Raw genomic sequence first — 16,075 nt, 5'->3', positions numbered from 1 at the left:
AGTGTAACATATGACACCCCCCCACCCCAGCCAACACGAAGGCAGAGATCCCATGTAACCTTTAACCGATTGTTGGGGCAAGTGCTGTTAACGAGTAGCGCCTGTGAAGTCTGGAATGACACACAAGCCGGTGGATGGCCAGCACCACGCCCGGCCGCCTTTGTCTCCATTGTTGTGATGTTTACTACACCACATTGGCTATTTATTTTTAAGGCTGAGTCAATCTAGGGAAGGCCAAGGACCGGTTCAGATATATGTATGTTGAACTTCTTTCACACCGTATGTAGCCAACTGTGCTAATTGGAGGTGCGAAGGAAGGAAAGCCTCTAAACACAAAAAGCAGTTTTTAAGAAATTAATTTTCAATGTAAATTATTTAAAAATGCAATAGCTCCAATGGCTTCCTCATATTGGAAGGAAGAGGGTTCCAGATGGATGGATAAGTGCACCCAAAAGCACGCGATGTGGTCACCGTCTTTGTTCAATGGTTAGCCAAAATCCTCTGGTGAGAGGTTAACCGGAGTTTGCTAAATTATCGTTTATGTTTCTTGACAAGAACAGTGGTGTTGGCTGTGCCACTCGTGTCCATTAATCCAGCACGATGGGTATCCAGGAGAATGCAGTATGACCATTGTGGACTCTATCTGTTCCATCTGAATAGGATGGAATGTTTTCCCCTCGCATTTGTGGGTTTTTTCCATGGTGTTCTGGTTTCTTCTTGGCCTATAAAACCTTCATACATGGAGGACTGCAGAGCTTGGACAGTTATTGGCGCCAGTTCACTGAGCAGCTGAAACTGCCTTCCAGCTTGTGTGCGGTTCCTGCTGGTTTGATATCATTAAAGGACCCTGCCCGAATGCACCAACACAATGCCCCCATCCCCCTGTCCCAGCAGAAGAAGAAACACAAGCATCGTTGCAATGGAACGAAATGCTGTGTGCTGCCACTCGAGTGGGACTGCTTCCAGTGGAGAATCAGCATCTATCCGAAGGAATACTCGGCGCTGAGTCAGGCAGATGACAGTTCAAGGTACCACCACCGCACTCAGAGCCTGTAGCCATGCTTTTAACTTTGATCCTTACCTCTCGTATATCGATAGTTCAATGTTTATGTGCCATGTTATTGAGGGACTGTGTGTTATCTTGGTGTGGTTTGGGACTTGTTTTGCTGCCATGCCCCAAGTTTGCATTTAGCATTGAAAAATAGGCAGTAACTGACGTACTAATGCAAACTCTTTGGTTCTTTCGGTAAAGTCACGTAGGTAGAAATAAAAAATAATCATTACGACGTTTCGATAGCAACACAAGCCATCGTCTTCAGGTGAAAATCGCGATTGCTGCAATGTCTGCTGCGAGCAGCACGATGTCTGCTGCCTTGTGAAGAGAAGCTGTTACCACCTAGAATTTATATACGTTTTGAGAACAAAGGTAGCCGAAGTAGTGTTAATGGGGTATTATAGTGTGAAGGTAATAAATAGCATGGCATGTTAAGGAAAATGAACTTAGATTAGCATGTTGGATTATAGTGCAAAGTTAATGAGCTTCCGTAGCGCATAAGAGCTCAGGTTAGCAAGTAGGATTAGCATATGAATTTTGATGAGAGAAGCATGTAAAAGTTAATGAAAAATTAGCATCTTAGGCGCCGTGGTGGCTAGATGTTAACTACCTCCCTGGTATGCAGGAGGTAGTGGCTTCGATCCCAACCCTGACGATGCCAGTTGCCTATGTGGAGTCTGCGTCTATTCTTTTCTCTCCCCATGTTGGTGTGGATTTTTCTCCGGGTCCTCTCCTTTTTCCCTCCTCATTTAGAATAACTATGCGATTAGAATATTGGGATGCTGTAATTTCCACGTGATAAGCCGCTCATTGAGTTATAATTTGTGATATTCAGGTCGATTCTGCAAAAAAGTTGTATAGCTCAGTGGGCCTTACCTGGTATAATAAAAATAATAGTTTAGTTTAACAGTTTATCATCGTCCCTCCCAGCCGAGTGGAGTCGTGTGCTGTGGAACTCGACGGAGAGATGAGCACTCAGACGGAGCATCCAGAAGGAGTAGAGAGTGAGGAGAGACGACGGGGCATCGCGAGCACTCGGACGGAACATCCAGAAGAAGCAGAGATCGAGGCGAGAGGAGAGGACGTCGCGAACACTCAGATGGAGCATCCGGAAGGAGCAGAGACGAGACCAGATGTCATCGCAAGCACTCAGACAGATCATCCAGAAGGAGCAGAGAGCAAAAGTCGACCTCCAGAGGAATCAGACACAGACCTCGCCCTCCATGCCAAAGGTAACATTTTCATCAAACAAAGGCGAAGTCATTGCTTGTCAGTTAAACAAGACTGGGCATCTGAAATCACGCGATGCGGTGACCGTTTTTTTTCGATGAATGGATGAACGAAGTTTGTGTGATGGTTTATGCTTCTAGACGAGATTAGCAAGGTTTTGTGATTCATTTGTGGCAAGCACTCTGTAATGAGGGCATGTTGCTGCTGCTGCAGTAGAAGCATGGGAGATTGTGTATTATCTCCCCCTGTTCTGCATGGGCATGTTCCGGGTTCTCCAGTTTACTCCCATGTGTAATTGGTATGAGCTAAAATTTAACACTTCTGAAAAAAATACCTGCAAATCACTCAATTGGGACCGCACTCAGCAGCAAAATCATTCCTCTACTATGGTAACATGGCAAGACCCTCATGAACACAGAGCCTTGCGACTAAGCCAGGCTTTCATCCCGGCTAAACCAGTCTAACGATGAGAATAATCACTACCGTTTGCGCAACTCTCTTCGCTGAGTCACGGTAAACTTTTTCCCGAGCCTCTGTGGGAGCGCACCGCACATCGCTGTCCTCCTTTATCCCCTGCAGGGCGCCATGACCTCGTGTGGCAGCGCCACCAGAAGATGCAGGTCATGTTTGAGAATGTCCTGCCTCAGGGTTACGCCATCACGCAGAGGTGCAGCCTGGATCAGGTGCGTCCTTGTGTCTGTGTCTCTATGTCTGTGTCTTTGTGTCTATGTGGCTTTCTGTCTGTGTCTGTGCATCCCTGGTGTCGGTGTGTTCTTGTGTCTGTGTGTCGGTCTTTGTACGTGTGCTATGTATACGTTGTGGGGAACGGTTGCGCAGTGTGCTTAGAAACTAGCGACCTGAGTTCGATTCCCGCTCAGTCACCAACACCATTGACGATTATCTGAACCGGTCCTAGGTCTCTCCTAGGTCGACTCAGCCTCAAATGAGTACCTGATGTAGTGTATAAATATCCCAACTGGAGAGACAAAGGTGGACGGACGTGGTGCTGGCCACCCACCTCCTCGTGTGCCGTGCTGGCCTTCAAAGATGGTCACTAACAGCACGTGCCCCAGCAGTCTGTTAAGACTACACCGGGGATATTTGATCTTTGTCCTAGTTCGTATTGAAGTGCCCAGAAGATGACAACCAACTTTAATGAAGAAAATATCTTGCGAAACTGCCTGGCAGCTAATTGGGCCCTTCCTGCTGAAATAAATAAATCTATCAACATAATATCGAGATTTTTACGTTTAAGATCTTACATGAATGTTGGGGTTGTTGTACTAAGCAACGCAATTCATTTAGAAGTCATCATTCCCCTCCCCTGGCTGCTTGTCTCGCTTAATTGTTCAATGCATTTCCCAGATGTCCAAATATTGCCGTAAGTTGTCTGAGTGTCGTTTTCTGTGACGTTTAAACAGTGGTGCGTTCCTCTAATGTGTGGCTTTGAGACTTTGCAAAAAGGTACCACAGCAGTAGTTATGTGATATCCCCTTCTGTTGGGCCATTCTATCTCGTGTTAGGCTTCACTGCATTGCTCTGGGAGAGTTGAACTCACAGTTTTTATATCGTACGAGGACACAGTGCAATTTGGATAACAATTCTGGGAAGTGGAGAGGAAGTCATATCATTATTCTTGGAGGTGGTGGTGCCTCCGCTGCTGCTACACATGGTTGGTGGATCACACACTGAGATGATGTCGTGAATTTCCCTTCCAGTGGGCGTCATAAAGGAGCCGCACCCTGGTTCGCCAGGAGAGGGTGGTACAGCAAATGTAGACTCCGCCTGTTCCGTCTGTATGGGATAGAATGTAGCCCCCTCACACGCGTGAATTTTCTCCAGTTGCTCTGGTTTCCTGCCACATGTGAACCATAATTAATTGGCCGAGAACACGTTTATATACCGAAGACTGCAGAGCTTTGACAATTGTTGGTAGCACCGTCTCATGGTGTGCATTGCTGCTGCCTTCCTATATATCTGTGATTCCTCCTCATGTCTCTGAGTCGCTCCCTATGTTTCTCTTCGAAAGTGAGCAAATAACTGTGCAGTGATGGCGCATTGCAAATGAACATTAATATTATTAATCGGAGTAAGTTGTTGTTATTTGAACAATCGCACAAAGTGAACCTTCTGTCTCGTGGATGGGAATGGATAGGAGGAAGACGAGTTCTGGAAGAGCATGATCAGTGACTACCTCAAGCCTCTGGAGGAAGACGACGATCACAGGAAGCGCGTGAAACAGGAACTCTTCGAGATAAGAAACAAGGTACTGGCGATGCATCATCGCGAGTACTGGAGATGCTTCAATAACAGAAGAATTGCGTTACAGCGACAACGCGTTGTGCGAACACCATACGTTAAGCGAGTACTTACCATACTTGGCATGTGGTAGAAGAAGATTAAAACGACATTGTACTACGTATGCCTTATTATTTCTACTAATGTATTGTTAATTGTTCCAATAATCCACTAATCCTTTAACCTATATTAACAATAAAACAATGACAACAGACGTGACCATTTGGCGTCGGGAGTGGACAGTGGGGGAGGAAATTTAACGCACAAAGAGGGGGTCCCTAAACAACCCCGGGTCACCTCCCCCCCCCCCCCCAGCCTTCCAATGCCATGTAAATCAGGCATGGTCTGTCTGTCCCAACGTGCAGGGCACCTTCGTCTACTTCATGATCAATGCACTGTGGCTGGTGGCGACCCTGGCACTGCAGTTCGTGGGAGCCGACCTCTACATCCACATCCCGAGCATGAAGAACGAGGGGACGGTCATCGACGTGCCGCCCCTCGCCTTCATGTTCCTCATCACCTTCTCCAGCATGCTCATCATCCAGTTCCTGGCCATGCTGTACCACAGGTGAGGAGGAGGGGAGGGGGTAGACCTAAGCGTGGCCATAGGGGGTGTGTGTGCGTGTCGACTCAGTACCGTACCTGCCACTCGCTGACAGCACTTGCCTCAACAGTATCTTAAGGCTTTACGGGAGATCCTTGTCTTTTACTTTATGTGAGTGTGGGCAGTGTGCTTATGACCAGCTCCGGTTTGGCAGCTAAGGTCTCGCTCCGAAACAGTCGGGCAGCATTATCTTTTCATCGGCTGCGTAACACTGGGTGGAAGCTACTTGGTCTGTCATTCCATATTAAGCTCCGGGTTTTCTTGGCCGCATTGATGCCCTCCCTTCTTTATTATTTCGAAAAGGATGTGGAGGCGACTAAAGGAACATCTGCACTGGATAGAAACATTCAGGCTGACCCTGTCGACAATGCATCCTGGGTTTAACCAGACTGGATTGTGTCAGGAGCTCACAGATTCTTAAAATATCTGGACACATTCTCATTGGTGAGCTTCTCTGGCAAGCGTGGCTGTGTTGGCTGGGTCATGTAGCCCCCATTCTCAGCCACCGCATGGCAAAACAATATTGTTTGGCAGAATAAAGCAGACTAAAAAGGCACGGAATGGGCTAGGGAAGAAATTAATTATACGGTTCAGGAGGATATATAGAGATGACTGGACTTGCCAATAACCCACCAGAAATAATGGAGGGCAGAGCAGCGATGCTCACAACAATGAGCGGAGCGCCGGGCAGCTAAACACAACAGGATGGCGCAGTAGGGGGCACAGCTGGTGCATCTGCCAGTTATCTCAGTCAGTCAACCATTGGCCCCTTGGGTCTGTCCCGTTACCTTCTGACATTTCGCCACCGTGGCGCCCCGTGCCCCCCCCCTCTGCCCCCGTGCAGGTTGTTTACGCTGCTGCACGTGCTCTCCTACGTGGAGTCGTCGTCGTCGGGCCAGCAGTTAAGGAGCAGTGCTGTTGGCCGAGACAACAAAGCATTCGTAAACGATGGAGACGACGATGATGATGCTCAGCAGTGCCGTCTCAGAGAGATTGTCTAACAGATCCCTGGACCCCCTCCTCACACGCCGCACGTGGGTCCCCTCCCTGCACACAGCACATGGACCCCTTCCACTCAAGGCGCACCTGGACCCCCTTATTGCACACTACAAATGGACCCCTCCTCGCACGCTGCACGTGGACCCCCTACTCGCACGCCGTACGTGGACCCATGCACGTTGTGGTTTATCAATGACGGTGCCGTCGGTAAAGGTGCAGCTCTGCAAGATGCTTCCCTTGTTGCCACCACCGGCGGAAGGGCCTACACGGAGCTCTCGAGAGAGCCCGTCTCGAGTGGTGTATTTGGCCTACTCTTCCATGCTGGCCAGATGTCTTGGAAGAGGTGGGAGTTACCCACACTTTACCCCACCACCGCACGCGATCTGCCGATCGATCAACTATGCTGTGTCCATTTACGCAGCTGGATGGACAGAGGCAGCGAGATTTAAGAAGCTTGCAGCGTCGCTCCAACTGTCAGGCCTAAGGATCGACCTCTAGATCGCAAATGCGGTGACGTGTTCATTGCAGCAGGGCAGCCTCTCATTACAATAGAATGCAGTCAAGAGAGCTGTTGTACAACAACGGTGGACATCCCTTCTGATATCATCGGCTGAAGTAAATGTAGCGGCTTTGAAGCTGCTCCTGGCCACGGACAGAGAAGTCGCTTCTATGTAGCAGTGGTCAGATGAAGGAAACGTCCTGTTGTTGTTTGTATGTTGAACTTATTTTGCACTGCACTCAGCCAACCATGCTATCGGGGATGTAAACATCACCCACACCTAGACTGCCCCGTTAACCATAGCAGTTTATCAAATCACATTTTGTATGCCTGATTAATTTAGAGGGCAAGCAACCCACATGGAAAATCTTGCTTTTAGAAAGGTTTCTCAACCAAACAACACAGAAAACGATTCCCCGTATAGCTTTAATAGACTTATGGAGTCCCAAGTCAAACTGCATTACCGCACCAGGTTCTCGTTTGAGGCTGAGTCGACCTAGGGGAGACCCATAACCGGTTCAGATAATCGCCACTATTGTTGGTGGCCATGAGTGGGAGTCGAACTAGCGTCCCAGGGTTCAAATGCTTGTGCAGGGCTAGGAAGATAAGTTTAATACTATGTTCATTGATGGACAGATATATATGCCTACATATATTTATAGATATTTATAATGGTGTTGTTTATTTACAGAGATGAAGAGTTACATTGAGACTGTATGGATAAATTAAACAAGACACAGAAAGGAACATTCTATCAACAATGCCATCCATTCAGAGCACCACGTTCAGATAGTTTCCCCAAAATATTTTATTGGAGATGTGAATGCATTATTTTAATGTTAAGGCAATGATTCGCTGCTAATTACCGCTGAAAAGCTGTTCTCTCCCTCGCCCGGTACACAGGAGGCCATGGGTTCAATGCTGGACCCTGGCGGTGCGTTCTGTTTTACTTGTGGTGGTCAGAGCTTGGGTTTTTCTCTGGGTTCCTTGGTTCAGATTATTAGGCTGCTGCTATCAATTCCCACGTGTGGTGATATCGGCCACTGCGATCATGAGCTACCATCACGTGTGACCAGGTCGCCTATGAACAAAAGCTAAGAGCACAGCTGAGTTTAACTGGTAAATAAAACTGAATTCCCTTGCACCTTCTGAGGATGGTAGTGTCTTGGCCAACAGAGCACTTACCAAACGCTTAACGATCCAAACGTTTGAGGTACACGCTTCGCTGGGCGCGTATAGTGGTTAAGCACACGCCAAGCTCTCTGTGTCTTTCTGGTGGATACGTCGTCGGGCTGGTCCCATGGTGTCTGAAACGTGGAACAGCACGAAGGCGTTGGTGGTGAGTGGCTAAACGTGCACTCTTCCCCCATCCCCCCAGATGAATGTAGGTTACAATCCTCTGCTTTGTAATAAGTCCTACAGGCTCTTTTAGTTTACAACGTCGCGATTTATAGCTTTTGTTAAACTTGACAAGATTACGTTTTAGTTCATGGCAATGAGATTAGAGTTCGTTTGTTGTAGAACATATTTGCACGATGCTATTTAAGTAAATGAACGTGTAATGTGGTAACACGGCACGTACTGATTATATACACTTTATTGCCTATTTTTTTTACTTTGCACAAATAAAGTTTACTGAACCTCTGCTGTGCCGTTATCAGTCATGGATTCTCGACTACTTGCATAGAGATAATGGCGCAGCCCTCCAATGAATCAGCCCTCCGGGCGATTGAAACAGCCAGCCACCTACATATTGCGCAACAGCGCCCCACACGACTTACAGCGGCGTTTGAACTCGGTCGTTGGTGTAATTTGCATTGTTATCTGGAGTAAACCAACCTCCAAATCTAGATATTGCTGGGTTCACAGTTTAGCGCGCTAATCACCACTCACTTTAGCATTGCCACATCCAAATAAATAAATAATTGCGTATGCATCAACCGCTTGAAATAATGCCACATCCGTGTAGTCGTGTCTACATTTAGAGAGGCAGCCAGGTTGCTCAGAGATCAGCGGTGGACTGGTACCATTGAGAAACTTGGTTCAACCCCAGCTACCGAAACTAAACTTTTTTTTATTTTACCAGGTAAGGCCCACTAAGCTACACAGCTTTTTTTAAAATAAGCGTCCTGGCCACAAATAATAACTCAACGAAGTGGATCACGTGTAAATTGATTGCAGCAGCCAAATACTCTGAACGCACGTTGATTCCAAATATGGAGAACAATCCCAGCGACCACGAAGAGAGAGGCATGCAATCTCAAAATATACAACTGGCATAGAAGGCGAGGTAGTTAACATCTCCTAGTCACCGTAGTGCCTGTGACTGGTAGGGCTCTCCCGGTGTAGTTAGCTGATGGCCTCGGCTCGGTCACCAACAATTCACAGACGGATTGCTAAAAAAACGAATTAATTGGTATTGGTTCCCACGTGACCACTTGACTTGATTTGCTCTGATGGATGATGGAGAGTATATCTGAATATTGCCTTTATACCCAACCCATCTAACCCAAAATAAACACACAGTCCTCGACTTACCAATGCCCGACTTACGAATGCCCGACTTACGAACGCCCGCTTCCATTGAATATAATAAAAGAAAAATATTTAAAACGCGAACTCGCAATAGCAAACTGAACTGCCGGCTTACGAACCGTTCGACTTTCGAACAGGTCTCAGGAACGAACTAGGTTCGTAACCCGAATACTGCCCGTAAATAACTTTTTCTCAATATGATTGTGGTCATATATAGTTACTAATTATTGTTAACATGGGGATAGTAAATTCGTGTGATGTAGGTGCTGGATGTGGTCATAGCTGGGATCCTATCATTCTCTATATTTATAGAGCGCCTTTGGTCAAGGCACGCTTTGCAAAATTTAAAAACTGTAACAAAAACAAAGTGATTTATATGCAAAGGGCAGTGCAAGGGTCGAGGAATGAGTGACCCTAACAGACGGCATGTGGCTTCATGCAAGGGATATAGGGAAGGAACGGAACAAAATTGAAGGGTGTGGGGAGGGAAGAGGAAGGGGAAGCACGATGGAGAAGAGGTGAGGCCTTCAGAGAGGAACGGAAGGAGGTTATGGAGGTGGCCTGCTTCATGTTCAGGTATCTCTATATTTTCGAACGTTCGATTTTACTAAATTTCACGTTCATGCAATTGACAAATTATGGACACTTTTCGATTAACAGAATCGAATTTCCGCGTGAACGAAATTCCATACGGCACGCGCCAGATCATCAAACGAGAAACACCGTGGAGGCTGCCTCATCTGTCCACGACGGTGTCCCTGCAGTGCAACAGCAACGCCTCCACATCACCTCTCCAGTCAATCCCACATTTAGCAAATCTTTTGGCGAATTCCCTGCAAAGGTACTTTTGCATTGTGAAAAGTGATATAGGTGTATATATTTTTAGATAAGGAGTAGAGTTGGAATGTCCAAAATACATCCCGATTTTTTTGACATTAAATTAATGGGAAAATTCATTTATCATATTTCCTTTTTCGCGCGTTTTATAAAGAAAGCATCGCTTTCGTAAATGGAGGAACACCAGTACATGGGAAGTTATTGCAGTGTCCCTGTTGGTGAGCGTGACGCTAGCAATAATGGTTGAGTCAGAGGCGCGACTGTGGCCCAGGGCAGACACGCAGCATCACGGACGTGCGGGCGTGACAGTGGGGAACAACCGAGTCACGATTCCATTCGTATGGCGCACAGGGCTCGTTTAAAGTTGAAAGTTTCATTCATTAGGTATAGCCCTGTGAGCCATGCGGCTCTTGAGTCGGGTGCAACCGCAACAAACAAAATATGAACAGAGAACATCTTAAAGCGACAACGCGCAACAGAAACATCCTGGATAAACCAGCAAATCTTCCAGAAAAAAACACCGTATTACAACGCTGTGCGCAAAAATCCCAGTGTGATGCAAATCAAACAGTAACAACCATAAGACAATTTAGATTAAAGTTATCAGGCCAACTCCGCACTTCCGCAAGAAACATGGCTTAACCATATGTTTTCTAAATCAACAAAATAAAGCTATAAAAACAATGTAACAACAGTAATCATAGGAGCTTTGATTCAAATTTAATAATAAACGATATATATAACATGTACGACCAAACTTGCAGCCATAGCTGGCAGCATGACACTCCCGGTGTATTGTATGAGTCAGTGGTAGTGTGAGTGAGTGTATGATGTGTGAGTCAGCGTATGATGTGTGAATGAGTCAATGTTAGTGTGAGTGAGTGTATGATGTGTGAGTGAGTCAGCGTATGATGAGTGAGTGTATGATGAGTGAATTGGTCAGTGGTTGTGTGAGTGAGTGTATGATGTGTGAGTGAGTCAGTGTATGATGTGTGAGTGAGTCAGTGTAAGATGAGTGAGTGTATCACGGCATCCTCCCCGCCATCACGGCCTCCTCCCCGCCATCACGGCCTCCGTGACGTGGCGAGTGAGCACTCGAGTCAAGAACAGTGCTGAAATAAACGTAATTATACTCTTGGTAGGTAAGAGGCCAATGTTCAGTATAATCCTCCACCAACCGACAGAGCCAATCACTTCAAGTCGTCACTTGGGAAAACATGCCAATTGATTTGGCACTTCAGAAATAGCCGAAATGTTGAAAAGCGAGCAAAATTTTTCCAATTTTATATTCGACATTTCGCTGGAGATACCATCGTCAGGCGTTAACAGAAACTTCCTGACCCGGGTCCTTAAGACGATGTGCGTCACGTTATCAGCACACGTATGCACGTGACCCAATTTAGTAATTAGAGTTTATTTCTGGTCGTTGCTTAGTTGTGAATAGAAGGTTAGGTTAGAGTAATAAGGTGAATGTATATATCAGTTTGTAACAATGGGATATTCTTGATTATATTTAGGTGCATTGTGTTGGTATGAAGCTACTATTGTGTGATTCTAGTTAACTAACACTTAAAAGTCTAATTCATATATTCATATAAAATTTATGTCAGTATCTCAAATAGCAATACAACTGTTAAACTTTTTTTTGGTAGACGGTATTCAATTTAGGACACCCTTTATGGCCTCCATACGCAATAATAGAATCGTGATTGAGTGAGCCAGTGAGTAAGTGAGTGTTGTTGAGACCTGTAGTGTGGTGGTTGAACACAGCTTAACATGTAGGCTTCGTGACCAATATTATTAATAATACAAATTTTAGGGTTAGATCGCATGAGTATAGATGCATCGCAACCCTCCACCACCCGACACAGCCAGTAAGATATGTCACGTAAACAACGTGCAAAATAGTTAACAATTAAAATAAAATATATTGCGAACAGCCTACTGTAGCCAGCACCTATGAAGGCTGGTACGACACACAATGGGGTGTGTGGCCAGCACCATGCTTGGTCGCCTTTGTCTCCCCAGTGGCATTGTTTACACATTGCACTCGGTACTCATGAGAGGCTGAGTCAATCTAGGGGAGGCCCAGGACCGGTTCAGATAATTGTGTTGGACAATCGAACCCTGGTCGCCATGTTCATTACACAGTGTGCTAACCGCTGCGCCACCGCTCCCCACACTAGGTCTGATGCTCTATCAAAGTTTGCCCACGAACTGCTCTATTCGAAGGGTTTAAAAGAACCACACCCCCAGTGATTTTCTGGTCGAGCCGCTTCCGCAGCTCAAGGGTACGAGCATCTGTGCACCCGGGGGAACCCTAACAGTTTCACACACCAGGGCCCGAACCACAGCGTTAGCGATACACCACTCAGTAGGGGACTCCAAAAACCTCAACCGATGCCCTGACGGTAACTCCACACAACCCTGGTCAATTAAAATCCAGAGGGGTATCCTCTTCTAAAAATCCTTCCCCAATAAACAATGCACCGCTAACGAACTTGAAACCAACACCGGGCCCATCCTTTCAATATCGCCAATCCGTATCGATGCCTTTATTTGGCCCACAAAACCTAAACTGCCACCATTAGCGGCAACACACAGATTATCTACCAGATCCAGGCAACCCACCTTCTATGGCAGAGTCCTAAAAATAAACTCGGAAACCATGGTGGCGGATGCCCCGTATCTATGAGCATCCGCACCTCAACAGCCTGCACAAATCCACATACTGTGGATGATCCCGCTCCCGCTGCCATGACACAGTGTGCCAGTGTGGTCCATTGCCCGGACCCCCGCGGCCAACCATCACGCACCGAAGCACCACCTTCATACCCCGTATTCCTATGAGGGGCGATGGCGTGTGCACCTGACACTGACTACAATGGGGATGCATGAGGTGGCTGTGTCGGCCGGGTGTGTGACGTATTGCAACCTGCCTTTGGACCCAGAGGAGCGGAGGCTGCCCCATATCAGCACGGCAGCCCTGGAGATGTGGCCCGGCAGGCCACACCTGAAACAGGTAACGGGGCCCTGCCATGGCGGAGGCAAGACCCCCCCCCCCCCACGCTGGTCCCGTCATCGTCCCACTCCAACTCTCCCCCGCGGGCTCCAACCACCCGACGCGCAGACCCAGGGAGACTCTCGGAGCTCCTGGTCGCCCTTTTCTCCCAGAAATCCAGCCCCGGCCGTCACCCTGGCACGTCGTCGCAGGTTACAGTGGGCCTGGATGCAATGGGCTACCTGAATCGAGGACAGGTCATCCTCCTCTGTGGCCGGCAAAAAAACGTTCATTTCCTGAGCCAGCATCAACATTTTCTCAAGCACCAGAGAATCTAGTCCTGCCCGCTCCATCTTTGGGTACGCATCATTGGCCAGCGACAGCAGTGCGCTGCGAAAGGTGAGGGGTGTTTCTGTCTCCAAAAGTTTCCAACGTGTGACACAGTACCATTGTTCTGCCAGAGACAGCACTCTGCTGCCATATGCGACAACACTCTCAACGCCATTAAGGCCTTGAGACAGAACAGCGTCAATTGTGGTGTTGCTAGCGTCTCTATCAAGGACGAACGGCAAGGAAAAGTCAGGGTATCGGAGTGGGGGGGCTTTCACCAAGCCATCCCGGAGCGTAACAAATGCATCCTCCTCCCCCCCAATGGATCTTCTGACCCTTTGCCGTTAAGTCGTGGAGAGGTTTGGTGATAGTGACAAACCCGGCGACAAAGCGATGGTAATAAGAGGCAAAACCAATAAAATTGCGCTCATCCCCTACCGACGTGGGGGTCGGCCAAGAACGCACACACACGGTTTTGTCCGGGTCCATCACTATCCCTGATTTACTGACTATGTGGCCAAGATTTTTGGAGCAGGTGACACTTCTGCGGCTTAAATTTGAGGGTCGCCGCACGCATTTTAAGAAAGACAGCACGTAACCGTTCCAGGTGTTCTTTAAACGTACGGCTATAAACGGTAACATCATCGAGATATATCAGGCACGATACCCACTGCAGGCCAGCTAGAACCAGTTCTATCAATCGCTGGAACATAGCCAGTGTGGAATGAAGACCCATCGGAAGCCGATAAAATTCAAATAAACCTTGTGGTGTACGAAAGGCTGTCTTAGGCTTAGAGAACTCATCTAGTGGCAACTGCCAAAATCAGGATAGGAGGTCAAGAGTCGAAAAATAATGTGCTCCTGCGAGAGCATCCAGGGAATCGTCCATCCAAAAAAGAGGGTATGCGTCAGCCACAGATATCTTATTAAGCTTCTGGAAGTCAACACAGAAGTGCAAACTACAATCCTGCTTTTTAACAAGGACAATCAGGGCTCCTCACGGGCTGGTGGATGGCGAGATAATTTCGGCGGCCAACATTTCATCAACCGCCAGCCGTACGTGTTATTTTTCCATAGGGCTCAGCCGGTAGGAGTTCTGCCAGATGGGAGCGACGTCGCCCGTATCGATGTGGTGACTCAAAAGCGTAGTGCGGCTGATGTCAAATTTTCCCTTGATAAATACATCGGAGAATTCACACAACAGCACCCTCAACTCCCACCTCTAGGACTCAGAAAAATCCGAATTTTCTGAACAAAATGTATCCATCCACTTTCATCAGAAACCTGTTGCGGCTTCGTATTTGACGCGGCCCCCATACCGCCAATGATGTTTCCCTCACAAAGCGCGGGCGATGCGTGGGCTAACACGGTGCCCTCCTGAATGACAGACGTGTCCAACCCTGCATTCAGGAATTGAATGAACGGTTCCTGGTCATTGGATACCAGAGTCTGGGCGCCTACCAACGTCAACTTCCGAATGGCTTTGTTTGAGGGTCCTAGGAGAATTCCTCCCGCAGTCGCCTCCTGGTCTAGCGGCTTGCGCAATCATAATGGAACTAACATTTTCATGCAGGGGGGAATCTTTACGGTCTTACTCGCAAGCGCTTGTACAGTAGCGTTGGCCATGCACATTCGAGTGGGAAAAAGCAAAAGGCCATTTGACTGCCCGATGGCAACTCAAGGCAACCTTGATCGATCAAAATTTTCAGGGGCATCTTCCCCAAGAAGTCAATCTCGAGCAAGCAAGGAACGGCAAGGGCCATTGATACATGAACTGGTCCCGTCATTTTCTGGGTTGGAATCATTCTCAGGTGGTGCAATATATTTGGGAGGGTCAATATTTTAATCAAGTGCACCCTGTTAGGAAGATACAATGGGATATCATTCCACACTGCCAGGGAAGTTTGGATCTCTTGGAGTAGATGGGGGAAGTTCACCTAAAAAGCTCACTCAGGTGACTTGGAATAATGACTCCGAGATATTTAATCCTCTGAGGGCACCATTTGAAGGAGCAGAATTTAATTGGGAGGCCCTGAGATTCTGGGGAGATGGGAATTAGTTATGATTTGTTTACATTTAGCTTATATCCTGCCACTTCTCCATATTCCTTAATCTCCTTCAGGAGGGCCGGGATTGAGGTTACAGGCTCGGTGATGGTTAATATTATATTGTCTGCATATAAATTTATTTTATTCTCTCAATCCCCATAGGACAGCACTTTGATCTCTATGCTTTTTCTAATCTTCTCAGCCAGGGCCTCTATGGCTAGCACGAACAGGAGGAGGCTAAGAAGCATCCCTGCCAAATCCCACGCGGGAGCGTGAACCTTCTTGAAATCATTCCGTTGGTGGAGACCATTGCGCAGAGATCCGAGTACAATATATGGCACCAATTGACGAATCAGGTCAGTATCCCTATCTCTTCCATGGTACTGAACAGGAACTTCTATTTTGTATTTTGTGGTGTGTTGTATATATATGGGCCTTTTTCCAAATATTGATATTAAGAATAATTCTGCCAATTTTAGTTTTTTAATAATAATTGATCGGGGTGTCACTTGGGGCAAAAAGGGGGCGACACGAACACCCTCGCCTCAAACAGCAGCTGCCTCCCATAAGCTACACCAGGCAAGGAAGTAGACATAAAATGTAACTTTAAAAAAACCCGGTGCAAAACGGGGAGAAGGGG

The 16,075-nt window shown here is 47.2% G+C and overlaps 1 protein-coding gene across 2 annotated transcripts in view; it reads left to right on the top strand.

Moving 5' to 3' along the window:
- Positions 1 to 8,329, top strand: part of LOC144732959 (chitin synthase chs-2-like) — a 35,054-nt gene extending 26,725 nt beyond the window's left edge. The window contains exons 14-19 of one of the 2 annotated variants that reach the window (XM_078614624.1): positions 895 to 1,028; positions 1,985 to 2,286; positions 2,864 to 2,967; positions 4,440 to 4,550; positions 4,948 to 5,150; positions 6,031 to 8,329. In XM_078614624.1, coding sequence (XP_078470750.1) covers positions 895 to 1,028; positions 1,985 to 2,286; positions 2,864 to 2,967; positions 4,440 to 4,550; positions 4,948 to 5,150; positions 6,031 to 6,187 — 1,011 coding nt within the window. In that variant the 3' untranslated portion in view covers positions 6,188 to 8,329. Of the gene's footprint in view, positions 1 to 891; positions 1,029 to 1,984; positions 2,287 to 2,863; positions 2,968 to 4,439; positions 4,551 to 4,947; positions 5,151 to 6,030 lie in introns of both variants that reach the window. The other variant, XM_078614623.1, reaches the window with a different exon arrangement.
- The last annotated feature ends 7,746 nt before the right edge of the window (positions 8,330 to 16,075 follow it).

The sequence above is a fragment of the Lampetra planeri genome, chromosome 45 (genome assembly GCF_965212315.1).
Source record: "Lampetra planeri chromosome 45, kcLamPlan1.2.h2, whole genome shotgun sequence".
Taxonomy (NCBI): Eukaryota; Metazoa; Chordata; class Hyperoartia; order Petromyzontiformes; family Petromyzontidae; genus Lampetra; species Lampetra planeri.
Note: the sequence above shows the minus strand (reverse complement) of the source record. Positions and strands in the feature narration are given on the sequence as shown.